Source organism: Manihot esculenta, chromosome 6, assembly GCF_001659605.2.
Source record: "Manihot esculenta cultivar AM560-2 chromosome 6, M.esculenta_v8, whole genome shotgun sequence".
NCBI lineage: Eukaryota > Viridiplantae > Streptophyta > Magnoliopsida > Malpighiales > Euphorbiaceae > Manihot > Manihot esculenta.
This window is the reverse complement of record NC_035166.2, coordinates 16036013-16053830: the sequence shown is the minus strand read 5'-3', so window position 1 is coordinate 16053830 and position 17818 is coordinate 16036013. Positions and strand designations below refer to the sequence as shown.

Here is a 17818-nt window from a genome sequence, read left to right as displayed (position 1 = left end):
GCAGAATGTTTATTTCTATTTGTATGCTGAAGTTGGTCATACATTGTTGCAATTTGTGAGGCTCCAACACAGCTTAGCGATATCTTTTTGGTTTCCTTTTTGATGTATGGAGTATGGGTTCATTGCTTTACTTAATACGATGACAGAGTTGCATTCACATATGTACTTTTTTCCTTTCAATAATTTAACCTAGAAAATTTTCCTTGAACTTTTTTTTATCTGTCTTGTGTTTTATAGTTTAATTCATTACATTACTTCTTTGCACCAGTATTGCAAAGGATTTATCATTTATGGTTACTTTTAAATGTGTTGATTTGAAGATGTGAAAAATGTTTAAGAGGGGAAATTTCTGCTGGGGGATTATGAATCAATTCTTGTATGAGAATTTCATCTGTGGGCTAACACTGCCTCTCGTTTCTTCTCCGCGTAAATATTATAACAATAAGTTGCTTAGAATTAATCAATGTGCTGTGCACGTGAATCAGTGTTGTTTTATAATGTTACTTGTCTGTGAAATGAACATAGGGTCTTTTTATTTGTGGCTGTGTGATTTCAGATTGATGTGCATTTGATGACAAGTGGAGATAATCTATGCTTCTGTTTGTCCATTTGTGTGTGCGCCTGTTAACAGTCTAATGGTTCCATCATCAAACTCTCTTATATCTTTTGTAGTTCATGATCATGAGGTAGAAACTGGAAATCTATGAAGTTCTAGGTTTCAGAGTTGGTAGCTTTCACATCTTCTTTCTTTTGCATAGGTGCTAAAGTATGTATTTCAATTTTAATGCACTCTCAAGGAGGCAATGATGTTTTTTATGACCTCTAAAACTTGGACTGAATTTCTATGTTCCGATAAACAGACGTTCTACGTTAGTGCAACAGTGCATGTGTACAAGTGCTTCCTGTTTTTCCTTTTCGAAGGCATAATGCTTAACAGTCGAAAAATTCAGGATATAGATTTCTTGACAATGGTACCCCGGCATAGCCTTGGACAGATGCATAGTCTATAGATCTTACGTGGGAAATGTCATGAAGTTTTGATTCCTGAGCAAGTTCCTCTTATTTTGGTTTCCTCCATAATATTCTTGCGTACTTAGACTTGCAAACCATTCGGGCCATGAATGGGTGTCTCAATGCTTGCCTGTTCTCCTACCTGGCATTGTATGCGCAATACATGCCAAGGAGGAATATCTTGTTACATCTACATCAGGTTGAGATAAAATGATAAGCCTCATCTGTCTTCATGACCAAGTTAGTCTTACCACAACTAGTGTTCCAAACTAAAAGTAGGTGTTCAAATTGATAGAGAAGTGGAAGTTCATTCTGAGTGTTTCTTCTGTTCAGGGTTTAGACTTTTGGTGCTGTGCAGATGAAATCATTTTTTTCACGCAATGTTACTTATTACCAGTTGTCTAGATATGGTGAACGAGTGCCATAGAAGCAAGGATTTGTTGAATTTGAAAATTGAACATGCAAAAAGCCACTAATCTAAAGTTTCAGTTCTGATGGATTTAATGGTATGGTGATGAGGATTCGACGACAATGTTTTCCCTGAGGATTATATCCCCAATAGAAGTAATCCCGTTCTGCATCTCTGACTTGTGTAATACTCTTCTTCTCTTCTATTACTACTAAGCTGTAATTGCCAATCCATAGGTATGGCATATATGCCACTTATCTTGAAAACAAACGAAAGATATTTCCCCTTGACAGTGAGCTCACAAGTTAGAAATTGGAAGGAAAAGGTAAAGAAAAATAGAGTTAACTTGGATATTCCCCCGAGAACGTAAAAATTTTTTTCTCTTTTTGTTTTTCGGAAAAACTAATGTATGGAAAATAAAGTCATATGATTTTCTCAGAATTTATTTAATTTTTTTCTTACAAATTGAATTATACCAAATAAAAGGTAGAAGGTATAAGACATGAGACTCCTGAAATCACATATTATCTTTATATGTTCCACCAACTGAGTAGAGCTGTGCTCTTTATACATTACAAAATTTTTGAGATTGAATATCTAAATTTCTGTTTCGTAAGAGTAAATGCTTGTATGCTAACGTACTACTCTTGAAGAGTTGTTTCCTTAATCTTTTGAGGTAATCACCAGCAAACCTAAGGCGCTTATAAGTATGTACTGCAACCAAAACCAATAGAAAATTAACTGTACTATTCAGCTTCAGCCTGAATGAATAAAGCTTTTTAAAATTTCTATGCAGGTCACTAGTTCTTTTTGTCAAGAACTAGGAAAGTGTGAGATTACAGCAGAAGCAGCGTCCAAAGGTCTCATGTTATTACAAAAGCTTTAGAACTTACCTTGATAAGAGGCTTCTCAGTCATGATAATGGTCACCCAGCCCACGTAAGGCAAGAACCTGCAGGAATATAATTAAACATCAGATATAAATCAAGAGAATGCAAACTCTGAGCACAGATACAGTTAATATCATCAAGAACAAATTCGCCATTCAAGTGCATAAGAGGAAATGCTAAATCAAGTTCTAGAGTAGTTATGCAATCTACTAACACTTATTTATATAGGAAAAAAAAAATCTATAAGCATGACATACCCAATGGCTCTTCCAGTGATATGTTGGGGATTCAACCAATTCTGACCGTATTTATATAGAAATCTATCATCCACATCATTGCTGTCTCCTGATAAAAGTAGACAAACAACAAATGAATATTTACTAATTTAATATGCTAAGATAATAGCGCTACTGAAACTATTTGATCTCTGTGATATAAGGAAATTCACTAGTTGGTTCCTTAATTTACATTAAAACTTTTATGAGGTTTTAAAAGTTTAATAATTAGTGTCTCGATTAACTTTAGCTATTAAGTATTTGTAGAAAAGTCTAAAACGCCTTCAATAAGAATGAACTAATTAATAAATATTTTTACCAAATTGGGGGACCAACTAATGAGTTTTTTATACTTCAAGAATTGAATAGTAAAGAATTTAACGGTTAAAACTAACAGAATGACTGACTAGTAGATTTTTTAAAATTTTAGGGATGTTTTAGTGTATCTTTCAAAATCGATAGACCAATTAACGAGTTTCTCTATATTACAGGAACTAAATAAAAAATTTTCCATAAAAACATTGTCCTTCAAATTTGTCTTTCATTAAAAGTTCATGTTTAAACAAAACTTGTCAAAGAAGGAGGGGAAAGGAGGGGCATGCTTAGAACAAACCTAATTCTAGACAGTAGCAAAAATATACATATATATCACAATTAAGATTAGCAGCTTTGCATGTGGATGAAATTTAATCCTTGGAGTCACAGAACATAGTACCTTTTGTGAGGATATCAACATCTCTGCTATCTCGTCTTTCATGGACCTACAAATGAATAACATGATACAAATATGCATATTTATTGTTACTGTCAACCATCATATAAACTAATCTGGGGTATATGCATGTGAATCACTTGCAAAGAATTCCATTTACACCTTTTTTTCATGCTGTTTAGCAACTTCAAGAGAGAAGTTCAAAAAGTACTACTAAATCATCAAGAGATTTCATACCCAAAACTCTCCCATACCACCTTGAAATTTTCTGGAATCACCCAATTCAATGTTGTACTTTTAGACAGATATTGAATATACATGAGCAATCAGAAGTCCTTAAAAATGATCTTATAAGGTGAGAAGATAGTTCTCCTTTGCATGCTGGTCAGTATGCTTCCTTGTGGAAAGCAATAGACATCCTGGGACAGAATGCTGGATGCTAATATTTCATGATCGTTGTTGTTTTCCTTCCTATGAGAGTCAATACCTCCATAATTAAACATCTTTCATTTGACAAGATGTATGCATTATAAGCATGAACCCAGTGTCTATAATTTGGTCAAACCTGTTCATACTGATCAATATATGCTTGTAGACTGGAAACTAAACAAGTATAGATAGACAAAACACACAGAATCTTGCAGACAGTTTACCTCAATTACTCGATGGACAATTGGAATATCACGTCCCTAAACAATGTGAAGAATATATATTAGCACTAGACATTTTGGAAAACAATTTTTTTCAGAAAAAAGAACACTGTAATTATATAGTATTTGCCACCAATAGCGAGAAAGTAATGTAGGAAAGGCCAGAAGAAAGGAAAAAGTACATCAACACAGCACAGATAGAAGAGCTGCAAGAGTAGAATCAACACGAAGGACAGGAAAACTTCATCACAAGTAATCATATACATGCCCATGCATGTCTCACGGCTTTACCCTTTCGTGGTGAATATGAAGCTGACTTGCTTCATTAATCAATTAACTTAACACTTCCTTAACTTTAAAAAAGAAATTCTGACCATGCTATAAGAGGTAATTTTATTTTTTTACATGGCTCAGGGTTCAGATGACATTGAACAGATAACTTTATGTGTAGCTCTGAGCCTCTCTAAACCCAATGCAGGGAGCTTTGATGCCACATGCATTGCAGTACCCTTTCTAAACAAGCAGGTAACAAGAAGCTCATTTTGTATGCACATATTCTGAATTTGGTCATAAGCATTACCTCAAAAGGAGTAATTTCAATCAATATTAAAATTGCCTTATACAAATACTAAACGAGACAGCAAAGTACAAAAAAAAAAAAAAAAATTCAAATACTTGGTTAGACAGGAACAGAAAAGCTTAAATTAAGCAAAAATTTAATATGTGCAAAATTCAATAATGCTCATGTTAACAAATTAAGGTAAAAATGACTGAAAAGAAAACTAAAAATAAGAACCAATTTTAAGCAGAACAATGAACATACTTCGACATTAAATACAACAATATCCCCAGTCCGAATAGGATCCTTGCTCATATGCAAGAACAATATGTCACCCTGCAACACAGTGAAGGGCTATGTCACTAAATGGGGACAAAGCAATAACACAATATGAATTTATAAAGCAATCTAGATCATTATGACAATGGAGAGAGGAAAAATTAAGGGAAAAAAGAAAAACTTCCTGCTGCCTCGAAGTATCATCAATGAACTTTTCAATAACCAAATGATAAGTATCAACTTGCACTTCAACTGAATGATATTTACATTTTCTACATTGCAAATCAGTGGTGTCTTGCAAATGGAAATTTCTTCATTTAAACTATAAGAACATAATATGTACCATTTGCAGAAATAATTGCTAAGTTTGAACAAAGCACAATGATATAAGAATTCTGCATCAATTTTCATGAGATTGATTAAATTAACATGTAATAGTTGTGCAAGTAACTATGAAGTAAAATGATCTCACTCGTTTGAAACCAGGCTCCATGCTTCCAGTGAGCACAACTACAACAGGCGACTCACTGCAAGTTATGCACATCAATGCCTTCCATATCATTAGAGCTGAAGTCACAATTATGCCTGTAAATATTTTTTGCACCAATAAAAGAATGAATAAACCACAAAAAGAGGAAAACAAAATTTTTTTTTCCCTAAAGAGAGACCTTACATTAACAAACCCAAAAATAGAATTGCATGAAAGTTAATCATGAGGCATGAACTACACATTTGTCTAAAAAAAAGTACAATGATGTGGATTCAAGCAAGAGCTAATAGCATTTTTGACAGAGTTGAATGGAATAAACCAACTGAAAAAATTGAATATGAACAAGTCAATGTTGCTATTCTTTACCTCATCATGAACTCAAATCTCTTATGTAGAAAAATATTGATCAATACTTAAAACCCTCGAAAGATGATGAACAACAATGGTTTTTCTTAATATAAAGATGTGACTTTTATCTTTGTAACTTTTGAATTATATCTTCAATTAGAATGGGTAGAAGTCAAGGAAGAAGAGTGATTGTCAGTAACAGTCTCGAACAGTAAACAAGAGGTAAAGAGAAAGGGAAAGAGAAAGACCAACCAAGAGAGAGAGCTTGTCTTATCAACGCCATTTCTGCAACCCTGAGGAGCTGAAAGGTGTAGACTGAAACTGCGTCAAGAGAGAAAACGTGCCTGTAGAGTTGGGATTCAAATCTGCGGGTCATGCTTACATTAGCTTCTTTTTTTGTGCCGTGCCGTGCTGTGCTTGTTGCGCAAGTAGTCAACGAGACCATAGTTATAATTTTGGGTAAACTATAATTTAGTCCCTCTGGTTTAGTGAAATGTAACCTTTCGTCCCTCTGTTTTAAAAAACCTTCAATTTAGTCACTGTGATTTTTAAAAACTATGTCATTAGTCCCTCCCGTTAGATTTTCAGTTAAATCAACGTTAATTTTAGTTAAAAAGACTAAAATATTCATTCTCTCTCCTTCTCCTTCCCCTTCCTCTTCTTCTTCTTTTTCTCCTTCCCGATCTCCTTCTTCTGCTTATTTTTCTTCTTCTCTTTTTCGATCTTCTTCTCTTTTCCGATCTCCTTCTTCTTCTTCCTCTTTTTCTTCTTCTTCTTCTCCTTCCCGATCTCCTTCTTTTGCTTCTTCTTCTTCTTCTTCTTCTTCTTCTTCTTCTTCTTCTTCTTCTTCTTCTCTTTTCCGATCTCCTTTCTTCTTAAGTTCCTTTGTGATGAATTACTCAACTCTGCTCTTGTTTGTCAACACCTTGAGCAGTGCGTGGAAACTACAATTGAATTGCAGCAAAAATTGCGGTCATTATCAATGGAATTGAAAAATCTTAAGTGTAGGGAAGAATTTCTGGCTGCAACAAGTAACTGAGCACACGGGTGAAATTTGCCACCATAATAACATGCAAGAACATGTTGGGAAAAACTCTTCAACTCCTTTAGATCATCCAGGACCTTCTCTATCATCAGACATGAATATTCAGGATGTGGAGAATGTGCCTTCTGTTGCTTTGAAAGAGTCACAAGCATATTGTCCTGAGTTGAGCACCATTAAGGATGACATTCTTCATCTGCAGAATCTGATTACCAGCATAGAATCACAACTTCTAAAGCAAGCTACGCGGAGGGAGTTTCTGGGCAGTGATTATATAGGTCGTTTGTATTGGGCTTCTGCTATACCTGCTGGGCATGCTCGGGTTGTTGCTGATGGGAGTTTGACTTTGCGGCTCAGGAAAATATCAGATCATAAGGGCCTATCAGACAATGTTTCAATTTTCAAGCATTCTGCTTCACTTGGCATGAACACTTTTTTGGATTCGGAAGGGTCAAGAGCTTGTTTTCCATTCATGTTTAATCCAAATGATAGTATTCCTACATGCTCACCATGGGTTTCATATGAAACTGATTAAGAGTTTGAAGAGCTTATTGGTTGGTTGGGAGATAATGACCAAATGGAAAGAGAACTGAAAGAGTCTATTATCCAATGGTTAAAGCTACGATTCCATGAGACTCAACAAACTAGAAACACGGTTCAAGAAGAACGCCAAGCAGCTTTGCCAATAGTCATGAACAATGACAAATCTCCATTTTCTAATTGTCTTGTTACCAAGGCTGCATTGTTTCTGGAGAAGAAGTACGGTGCTTGTGTTGAGCATGAGACCATTAACATGTTGAAGAAGAGAGGAAAGAAAGGCAAAGGAACAAGTGAAGAAGAAGAAGAAGATCGGAAAAGAGAAGAAGAAAAATAAGCAGAAGAAGAAGATCGGGAAGGAGAAGAAGAAGAAGAGGAAGGGGAAGGAGAAGGAGAAGGAGAGAAAATGGGTATTTTAGTCTTTTTAACTAAAATTAACGGTGATTTAACTGAAAATCTAACGGGAGGGACTAATGGCATAGTTTTTAAAAATCACAGTGACTAAATTGAAGGTTTTTTAAAACAGAGGGACGAAATGTTACATTTCACTAAACCAGAGGGACTAAATTATAGTTTACCCTATAATTTTATGGGTGATATGAATTTCAAGGAACAGAAGTTTCTTTGAAGGTGGTTGGACAATAACTACAGAAAGAAAGGAAGACATTTCTCAATCTTTTAAAAAGAATAAAAAATATTTCTCACTAATGAAAATAGAGAAGTTAAAATTATTTATGTGAAATTTATTTAATATCCTTTAAATTTAAGGCTTTTTTTTTTTAAATTGTAAAGATATAATAGTCATTTTTATTTTTTAAGAGAAAAGTTATATTTTTCTTTTCTTTGAAAAAGGCTATCTAAATGATGAGAAGTAAATCAAATTTTTGTTTTTTCTTTTATTTTCATTTCTCCTCTTAATTTTTCTTGATTTACAAGTAATTTACTTATATAGGGAGGGATCCAAACACCGGGTTGGGTTTAAAAAGATTGGGTAAAAGAAAAGTTTGGTGTGGTAACGACATCGTTTTAGCCATGTAGTAAACAGCGCCCGTTTTGCGGGGCCCTTCTAGACCTCGCTATATATATTTCCCCCTTTCTGCTTAATTTTCAGCCTTAAACCCAGGATTTTTTGGCATCTCTTTCATATCCAACAAAAACCCTAGCCTCCTTCGTTACACTAGCGAAAAAATGGTATGCTGTCTTCTCAACCAGACATTTGTTATTTGATTTTAGCTTCTGGATTTTATTTCATATGTGCTTGTTCTTGCAGACAGGGGAGGCTGTGAACCCAAAAGCATACCCTCTTGCGGATGCTCAGCTCACCATTACAATTCTCGATCTTGTTCAACAAGCAGCCAACTACAAGCAACTCAAAAAAGGAGCGAATGAAGGTTAGCGCTGCAGATTCTACTTCTATTCTTTAGTTTTCAATTCGTGTGTTTGTATTGGATTTTTATGTTCTGTTAATGTATAACGATGCGTGGTTTCAGCTACGAAGACGCTTAATAGAGGTATCTCTGAGTTCATAGTGATGGCTGCCGATACTGAGCCCCTTGAGATTCTTCTCCATCTTCCCTTGCTTGCAGAAGATAAGGTTCGTTTATTTTTTGTCTTTTTCCTCTTTTCCCCTGATTTTAGGATGGGTTTTGGTTAACTTGTTTCTAGAAGTAGTTGGTTGATATGGATATTTGATATGTATATGCAGCTGATTTTTGTGGTTGTAGTATATCGCAATAGATAGAGAGAGTCTAATTTGGCAATTAAGTTTAATTGTGTAATTGAACCGGAAAATTCTTATTGAGACTTGCTGAGCTCAGAGATAACTCCAGCTGTTTAGTTCTATGTTAATGGAAAAATATATGCTGTTAATGAGTGAAGCAGGTGGATGTATGTAACATTATTGCAGTTCCAAGTAGTCTTGATTGATGTCAAACTAGATAGATTCTTTGAGATCCTTGTTTCTTCAATCGGAATGAAAGGAGATAGAATTAGACTGATTTCCTAAATTCCTTTCTGGATATTCCTCAATCTCCTGGTTATCCTGGTAAGGGGAGGAGATGAATAATCATGGATTTCATTCTGATTAGTTAAAGGAGGAGTTAACTTTGGATGACATAAGTTACTTGTAAATTGACATCTGGTGATAGCTTTTAGATTCCTAAAGTACACAATCTGTGTTCATCAATTAATGGAGCTTGGCATCTTAGAATAAAGCAAAGTATAGGAATTTTGCCCCTTTTTACTTTTTAGCAAAATATTGATCTTTTGCTGTTCAGTTTTGGAACTTCACCATAACTCTTTCTGGAATCTAAATGCTCAGACAAACCTTTTGTTTAAATTTTTCAGAATGTGCCTTACGTATTTGTCCCATCAAAGCAAGCACTTGGCCGAGCATGTGGTGTCACAAGACCTGTTATTGCTTGTTCTGTGACATCAAACGAAGGAAGCCAATTGAAGACCCAAATACAACAACTCAAAGTATTTTCTCCTGATATATTTCTGGAACCATTGTTATCTTTTTCTGTTTTTTCCTTGATGAATTAAATGCAGGAATTTTAATAATTTGCTTTTGTATGTAGGATGCCATTGAAAAGCTCTTGATATGAAATGTTATGGAATGTGCGTATTCGGTGTGATGGGCCTCTTGGATTGTTAGTGGCTGCTCCATTGGAGGCTTTGACTGATATGAAGTTGTACCACTAGAGACCAAAGCTTTTTACTAAACCTTTATTAAGATTCTTAGTTTCAAGTATTTTTTTTTTGTTTTTTTGTTTTAATGCATTATGACTATACTTGGTAATAGTTTTTAAGAATTGAGATAAATCTTGTCTTGCTAAGTGAGTTTTTCTTTTTCTTTTTTTTTTTTTTTTTTTCCGGAGTGCTATGTGAGCTTATCAGCATATGGGGTTGTTTAATGTCAGTTGTTTGCTTGTTGCTGCTTTAAGTTTCTTGGGAAGTTTTTTCACACGATTTGCTAAATGTGATATTAATTATCGTGGTAAAATTCATTTATGTTGTGCAATTCTAGACTCGTATGGAGAAAATTTTCTCTAATGCTGTGGGCCTTTTTCAAGTGATGCATTACTGCCTTGTGCCTCATATGGGTTGACATGGCGGACTTGTCATTGAAATGATAAAATAAGCATGTAGCAAAATTGAAAAATGTATGAAGAAAATATTTTTCAGTATATTTGAATTAAATGTGATTAAAATTAAAATAATATATTTTACTTGTAAAATGATAATTTATAGAAGCATTTTATTAATAGTAATTTAATATCATTCTTCAAGTTTTGATGGCTGTCTGTTATAAAATAAGGTTATTTCATGATTTCTCAAAGCTATATCCATTGTAAATAACGTTTTCATCTAACTTTAAAATCACAGAAAAGAAATAAAAAGATAATAAGATAGAAATCAAAGAAAACAATCTTACAAAAAGGAGTTTATTCAAATTTCTTAGTTAGTAAGCAAAATACGTGAAGCAATTGTCAGATATCAATCAAAAATATAATATGTAATTAATGTGATATAAAAAATTTATTAGTTAGTTTTTTATATTTTAAAACATTTATTAAAATATTTTTAGATTTTAAAAAATTCACTAATTGTTTTTATAATTTTATAAAAATATCTAGTATTATTAAATTTTTAATTTTTTTAATATTTAATAATTAAAATCAATGAAATAATTAATTAGTAAATTTTTTTAAATTTAAAAATATTTTAATATATATTTTAAAATTTAAAAATTAATGAATAAATTTTTCTATAATATAGAGATTAAATGATAAATTTTCAAAAATATTATAATTTTTTAATATAATAAAATATTTGTTTAAAATGTTTAAAATGATTGAGCATATCTTTCTTTTTTTTTTTAATTTTAATTATTATTATTATTATTATTATTATTATTAGCTAAGATTTAAAATTTGACGATATTGATTTCAAAATCAAAATTTGAATGATATATTAGAATAATTTTTTATTTTTAAATAATATAAAACTTAAAGATATTTATGTCAATTTACAAGTTTGTTATGCTTTTGTAGTCTATTATATTATTAACTCGTGAATAATTTACTGTTATTAAAATATGAATTTATGTAATAAAAAAAATAATATAAAAAATAGGAAAAGAAATCAAATAATTGATATGTAAAATATATTTGAATTTAAATTGAAGCTAAAATTAGTTGAATGGAATTAAATTTAGCTTTCATTTATTTATGAAAAATAATTTGTATTTAAAGAATATTTTTTGTGAAAAAATATTTTTAGTATAATTTATTTTTTATTATTTAATTTTAAAAAATAAAATTTATTAATAAATTTATATATAAAAATTTTAATAAGAATTATGAGGTGTGAAAAATAATTTAATACAAATCTTTTAGTTACTTTAAATTCTAAAAAATATAAAAATATTTTCCGTCAAACCATCTAACTTTATGGTCTATTTCTTTAGATTCACGAGAATGTTAATTTTGATGAGAGGAATAATTTGAAACGTTTTCAATAATATGTTTGTATAAAATATTTTAAACATTTCCTTAAATAGAATGTATTGCACATTTTAAAAATATTAATTATAATTCATGCACTATCTTTTTTTTTTAATGGGTAAATGTTGCCACCGTGCAAGTGAGTGATTGGAATAAAGAAAAGCCTCATAGCTGCAAAGCTATATGCTACATGATTATAGGTCATGTGGGCTTTACAATCAAATTAAACTGAGGGAATATATATCAATCTGAAATGGACTGGATTGAATTTTCTCATGTTTTCTTGATTTTCTTTCTCCAAGTTCACTGCTTTCTCTCTGCCTTTATCAGCAAGCAGAAGGCCTCGTCCTAGCCCAGATGTTTGTTTTGCCCTTTTCTCTACCAAATGGGAATGCAAATACTAATTTTTGTTGGCTTTTAGATCGGAGGGATTGGTGAAGGTTTTTGTGGATACGAATATGTAAACTCTCTTTCTGTTATTTTGTTTTGCATGTGTAAGTGAAAAGTTCAGTGAATATGCTATTTTAATGGTATTATTATTTTTATAAAAAAAATTTTGAAAAAAAAAACATCACCACCTTTTGTAGAAAGTGTTGATTTTTTCAGAAAAATAAGATAAAAAAGTCATAAGCACTTGTTTGGCATTCGGTAACTTGTAGTATATAAACGCTCAAACTCTAAATTACTTAATCTCCAATTTGTAATAATTTTTTTTTATAGTTATAGAGTATTAAATATTTTTTACCATGTTAATATACTTAATTTATTTAAGTATTTGTATATACTTTTTATTTATACATTTATCAATTGCAATACATTTAGTTAAAATTTTCATATATATTTTTTAAAATAATTTGTATCAAAATTACTTATTTTAATATAATTGAAAATATATTTAATTCAAAACTGTTAAATATATCTTAATATAAATATAATATAAATTATCGCATGTTGCTTTTAATTTTTTTTTAAGTCACCATCTTTTAGAAAAGGTGGTGGAGTTATTTCATTGATTATTTTAATTTTTTTTTTTTTAATTATGCACACATATATACACTAAACGATCATTACCACAAGTTTGATATAAGACGAAGATTTTATTTAAAAAAATAAAATAAAATAAATTGTGCCTTTAAGATTATATGGATGCAGTTTTATAGCTGATTTGCTTTGATTTGGTAAAATATATTTCTCAAATTCAGGTGGAGAAATTTTCTCCAATAGCCAAAAAGTGGCAGGAGAGTAAATAAAAATAATAACTGTGGTTACAGTAAGAGACTATTTGGAGCATTCCAAATTGCAGGTTGGTCTTATAAAAATATTTCAAATATTGTGAATTCTTAAGGTTTAACTTATAGATTTTTTACAGATTAAAAAATATTTCTCTTTTCTTTCTATTAGAGGAGTGATTTAATGATTTTTTTAATTTCTTTTTATAATTTATTTTTTTTATGTCAATAGAAAAATAAATATGAGAGCCTATATTTTAACTAAAAAAAATTTGCTAAATAACTTTTTCGATTACAATTCTTTAACATAATTCTTTTTTGTACACTTCCTTTTTCCTCTAAGAGATTTCAGAAGGAAAAAATAAAAGCCAAAAAGCCCCTATGACCCGTGGCGGGGACGATCCCAAGAATACATTATGATGATACAATAATCTCCCGAGTGCAGTGCCTCTCTTCATGCCTTCAGCTCATTCATTTTCCTGTCTAAAGAATAAATATTAACCCCAAAAAAACACACTTTTCCTTGAAGACGCACATGAATTGACAACATTAAATTATGGTGAGTGTTCCTTTGATCAACTTCAAGCTTAGATTTTTAAAGAATAAATTAACATCCGAGTACTTTTTGAATGCTACAAGTGCAAAATTATAGGCCCATCATGAGGGGCTCTAAAGTTTGTATCTTTCATGAGGTTGTAATGCAATTGTTCTCTCTCTCTCAAAAACTTCATTTCTGATCCCAGGCATTCTGCCATCCTGTATATCTCCTTCGATTGTGGGTGGGACTTGTCCCCTGATGAAAATGCATGCAAAGTTAATGATGCATCAATATCACCAACATCCACCCAACTAAATCCTACTTCCTTCTTCACTCCTTTCTCTCTCATCCCTTTTCTTACCTTTGCTACCTCTTCCCATTTTCCCTTCTCAGCATACAAATTGGACATCAACACATAGGAGCCTGACTCGGTGGGATCCATTGCAATCAAAGCATCAGCTACTCTCTCTCCCATCTCTACATTTCCATGTATGGTACAAGCCCCTAACAAACTCTGCAACACAGACAATCCTGGCTGTCCTGGAATGCGACTAACCAGCTCCTCTGCCTCGTGCAATCGCCCTGCACGACCCAACATATCCACCATACAAGAATAATGCTCCGAGGATGGTTCAATCTGATATTTTTTTAACATTGAGTCAAAGAGATGTCGACCCATGTCAACCATTCCCTTTCTTCCACAGGCTGCAATTACAGAAAGGAATGTAATTGAGTCAGGTTTCACCCCTTCCCTTTCCATCTTCTCAAACCAATTCATGACAGATTCATAGTCACCATGCCTTGCATACGCAGAGATAATTGCTGTCCAGGCCAAATGGGTTTTTTGAGGTGCCTCAGCAAAAACTCTTTGAGACTCGCAAATGCTCCCACGCTTTGCATACATGTCAAGGAGTGCACTAGAAACAATTGCGTTAATGTTGAATCCAAGTTTTATTATCTGAGAGTGGCATCTTTGGCCGTGTTTTAAAGATACATCCTCAGCAGCACCAATTGCACTCAAGATGCTCCCAAATGTGTATTCATTGGGCTTTGATTCTACTAGCGCTGAGAGGAAGGTGAGAATAGCTTCTAGAGACGATCCATTTTGTGTGTACCCAGATATTAAAGCATTCCATGATATGGTCTCTCTGTAGTTGAGCTCTTCAAAAATCTTTATAGAATCTTGCATGGATCCAAACTTAGCATACATGGTGATGAAACTATTACAAACACTTGATTCTGATAAAAAACCACTCTTTATACAGACCCCATGAACCGTCTTCCCTGATTCCTCCAAATTCCCAATCGTTAAAGCATGGATTAAACCAACAAATGTAACATCATTGGGATAAACCATATCTGATCTCATCTCATTAAAGAGAGACACAGCATTTTCTTCATCAATCGATATCATTGTAGTCCATGAGACTACATTGCACTCAGCCATATTTTTGAACACCAATTTAGCATCTTCAATGACCTCACACTTCGAGTATGTTGATATGAGAACATTACCAACCGAGACATGTTTCCCATATCCCCTTTTTATACTCAAACCATGTATTTGTCTCCCAAGCTCCAAGTGTTTCTCATGCCCACAAGCTGAAACTGCACTGGTAAATGAGACATGATCAAGTTGTATTCCTCTTCTAACCATCTGGATAAAAATCCAAATTGCTTCTAATCCATAAATTCCTTCCTGGGTATAACCAGATATTATTGCATTCCATGAAACCAAATCCTTAGTTGGCATTTCCTCAAACACTCTTCTAGCCACCAGTAAACGTCCCCATCTTGAATACATAGTTACCAGCGCATTCCCAACAAAAATTTCAGAGTCTAATCCAACTTTCATTATAGCTGAATGCAATTGCAATCCAAAGAGAAATTCTTCATCCCTAGAACAAAATGCAAGGACAGTAGTATAAGTCACAGCATCAAAAAGGACGCCACTAGAATTCATTTCCCAAGCAAAATTCAAAGCATCTTCACTCCGTTGAAACCCCGAAAGGACCGTATTCCAAGAAACAATATCAGGACAGGTTAAATTTTCAAAAATACGCAATGCTTCACTAAACTGTCCAGACTTGCAGTACATATTCATTAGCGCATTAGGAACTGTAATATGCGAATCAAATCCAGAAGTAATAGCAAAACCATGAATTTGAGACCCAAGTAATGGGTCTCCGCCGGAAGCTTTGAGGGCCAGGGCGATAGTAACTTCATCAATGCTGTTTAGAAAACCCAATTGAAGACGCTTCTTGAAAATTTCAACCGCTTGAAATGGGATGTTTTTGCGTATACAGTCGAGCATGGACCTGTGAATGAAGACAGCACTCGGCTGAGGATTTTTGTCGAGCAGTTGGCGTGCATAATCATATGTATGGAGGTTTTTCAACAAAGAAGACCGTTGGTTAACGACACTGTGAAGTGCTCTGCAATATCGTTGGTACGCAGTCATTTACAAGTTTAACAAGAAGAAAACATGCCTGGCCTACTTAGTTCCTGCATTTTTTCTGAGGGCTACGGCATCCATTTGCATCCTTGGCAGATCCGCCCACGGTCCGGGTCGGGCTAGAAATGAGATTGGAGATTAATTTTTAGTGTTATATAATTACATATTTATCAACTACTATAATTTAAAAGTTTGTAAAGTTACAGCGATTTGCAATCAATTCTTATTTTTTACATTATTTAATTTTTAATTATCTAATCTTGATAATAAAATATTATCTTAAATATAATAAATAAAAATATATACTTATTTAAATTAATAATTATATGTTATATAAGAGTAAGAAAGAAACAAAACACTCCAAACTCCAAGAAAACACTTTCAGCTTATAGTCCAAATAAGTGGAAGCCCAACTCAAAAGAAAAAGCCCACTCGACACCCCAGCCAATTTGTGTCCATCACCGAAACAGGGAGAGCAGCTCTACCGCCAAAATTGCTGATACCCAAAGAAAGAATGACACTTGACGAAGAAGGAAATCTACGCAAAAGCAAGAAAAATAAAACCAGGTGACCTACTAAAACAGCGAAAACTCAAAAACTCATGCATGTTGATAACATCGAAAAACATAATCTAAGTATGCCAAAAGTCATCACTCACCCTCAATCGCCAAGAGACCACCAAGTATCTAACTAAAACTTTCATCTATTGTCATCGACAATCAAAAATAAAACAGCAGTCTTCGGTGTTTTCAGTCTTTAATAATTGTAATGTCACTGTAATGAGACAATCAAACTTTGGAACCGAGCCAAATAAAACCTAGACAAATAAAAACCAAACCTCTTAAAGCCACAACAGCTCCACAGCAAATCCAAAAAAATCCCAAATAAATAGACTATTCATAAAAATTACAAATAAAAAAAAAACATCTCCTCTTGCCTCATCTTCTCTCTATTTTTTAACATTTTTTAAACTATAAAATTAACAATCAAACTTATCAAAAAAGTTATTTTATAGGAAAAAATACATTTTAATGTTTTAATCTTTCGCACTTTTAATAGTAAAGATATAAACTTTTTTTTTATTATAAATGAATCCATGAACTTTCATTTTTATAGTAACGTTAAGACAAATAACTAACGATATTAAATTTTATTGATATGACATAATAGTATAATATTTTATGGTGACATAGTTTGCTACATCATATTTGTAAATGATGGGTACCACATCATTTGCCACGTCGTTTTGAATATGGAGTGATATTCTATGTAGCCTCCATATCATCAATTATAATACTAATTATAATATCGTTTTTAAGTGTAAAAATTTAAAAATATGTGTATTAAGTTGTAAATAAAATAAAATTTAAGTCTTAAATATTAAAAATGTTAAAATTTCAAAATATATAGAAAAAATTATAAAAAAAGATAACTAAGTAGGAAAGATAAAGTGAAAGATATATAAAAATAGAGAAGGGAAGAGATATAAAATATAAACAAATAGGAAGAGTATAATTAAAAAAAAAAAAAGAAAGAGAGATAGGAGAGAGGTTTTTTTTTAATCTATTTTCTTAATTTTCTCTCTCTTTCTTGAGATAAGATACGAAATGAGAAAAAAATATAAAAAAATATAAATATATATACTTTGGAATGAAAACGATATTAATTCTATTTAATTTCTTTGATAGATAACAATGTGAACCATATTACACAAATCAAATTGAAGTAAGTTCCAATTATTTTGATAAAGCAAACTTGAGAAACCATTAGAATTAGGAATTTTACTACCACCTAGATCAAAAACTGCCTTCTTAACCTCACTATTCAATAGTGACACCAAAATCATAGCATTAATCTCATACGTGACTAATTGAGAAATAAGATTTA

General features: G+C 32.3%; 3 protein-coding genes across 3 annotated transcripts; 1 reads left to right on the top strand and 2 right to left on the bottom strand.

Moving 5' to 3' along the window:
• Nucleotides 1-1830: 1830 nt before the first annotated feature.
• LOC110616895 (signal peptidase complex catalytic subunit SEC11A) lies at nt 1831-6073 on the bottom strand. Its single transcript, XM_021759413.2, has 8 exons — nt 5875-6073; nt 5257-5369; nt 4770-4841; nt 3950-3985; nt 3300-3345; nt 2567-2654; nt 2314-2371; nt 1831-2134 (listed from the first exon to the last, which is right to left on the bottom strand). Exons 1-8 carry the CDS (start codon nt 6065-6067, stop codon nt 2084-2086), a joined length of 657 nt encoding a protein of 218 aa, XP_021615105.1. The 5' UTR covers nt 6068-6073; the 3' UTR covers nt 1831-2083.
• A 2172-nt stretch (nt 6074-8245) lies between these two features.
• Nucleotides 8246-10223, top strand: LOC110616824 (NHP2-like protein 1). The gene is made up of 5 exons (XM_021759321.2): nt 8246-8392; nt 8472-8592; nt 8692-8795; nt 9548-9679; nt 9781-10223. Exons 1-5 carry the CDS (start codon nt 8390-8392, stop codon nt 9805-9807), a joined length of 387 nt encoding a protein of 128 aa, XP_021615013.1. The 5' UTR covers nt 8246-8389; the 3' UTR covers nt 9808-10223.
• A 3258-nt stretch (nt 10224-13481) lies between these two features.
• On the bottom strand, nt 13482-16112 carry LOC110616913 (pentatricopeptide repeat-containing protein At4g32430, mitochondrial). The gene has a single exon (XM_021759436.2). The coding sequence runs from the start codon at nt 15935-15937 to the stop codon at nt 13571-13573; it is 2367 nt and encodes a 788-aa protein (XP_021615128.1). The 5' UTR covers nt 15938-16112; the 3' UTR covers nt 13482-13570.
• Between the last annotated feature and the right edge of the window lie 1706 nt (nt 16113-17818).

Coding starts and splice junctions, on each gene's coding strand:
- LOC110616895 (XM_021759413.2), bottom strand. CDS start 6,067: ATGGTCTCGTTGACTACTTGCGCAACAAGCACAGCACGGCACGGCACA. Junction 2,655..3,299: donor TGTTGATATCCTCACAAAAG/GTACTATGTTCT, acceptor TACTTTTATCAG/GAGACAGCAATGATGTGGAT. Junction 2,372..2,566: donor ATCACTGGAAGAGCCATTGG/GTATGTCATGCT, acceptor ATATTCCTGCAG/GTTCTTGCCTTACGTGGGCT.
- LOC110616824 (XM_021759321.2), top strand. Junction 8,593..8,691: donor CAAAAAAGGAGCGAATGAAG/GTTAGCGCTGCA, acceptor GCGTGGTTTCAG/CTACGAAGACGCTTAATAGA. Junction 8,796..9,547: donor CCTTGCTTGCAGAAGATAAG/GTTCGTTTATTT, acceptor TAAATTTTTCAG/AATGTGCCTTACGTATTTGT.
- LOC110616913 (XM_021759436.2), bottom strand. CDS start 15,937: ATGACTGCGTACCAACGATATTGCAGAGCACTTCACAGTGTCGTTAAC.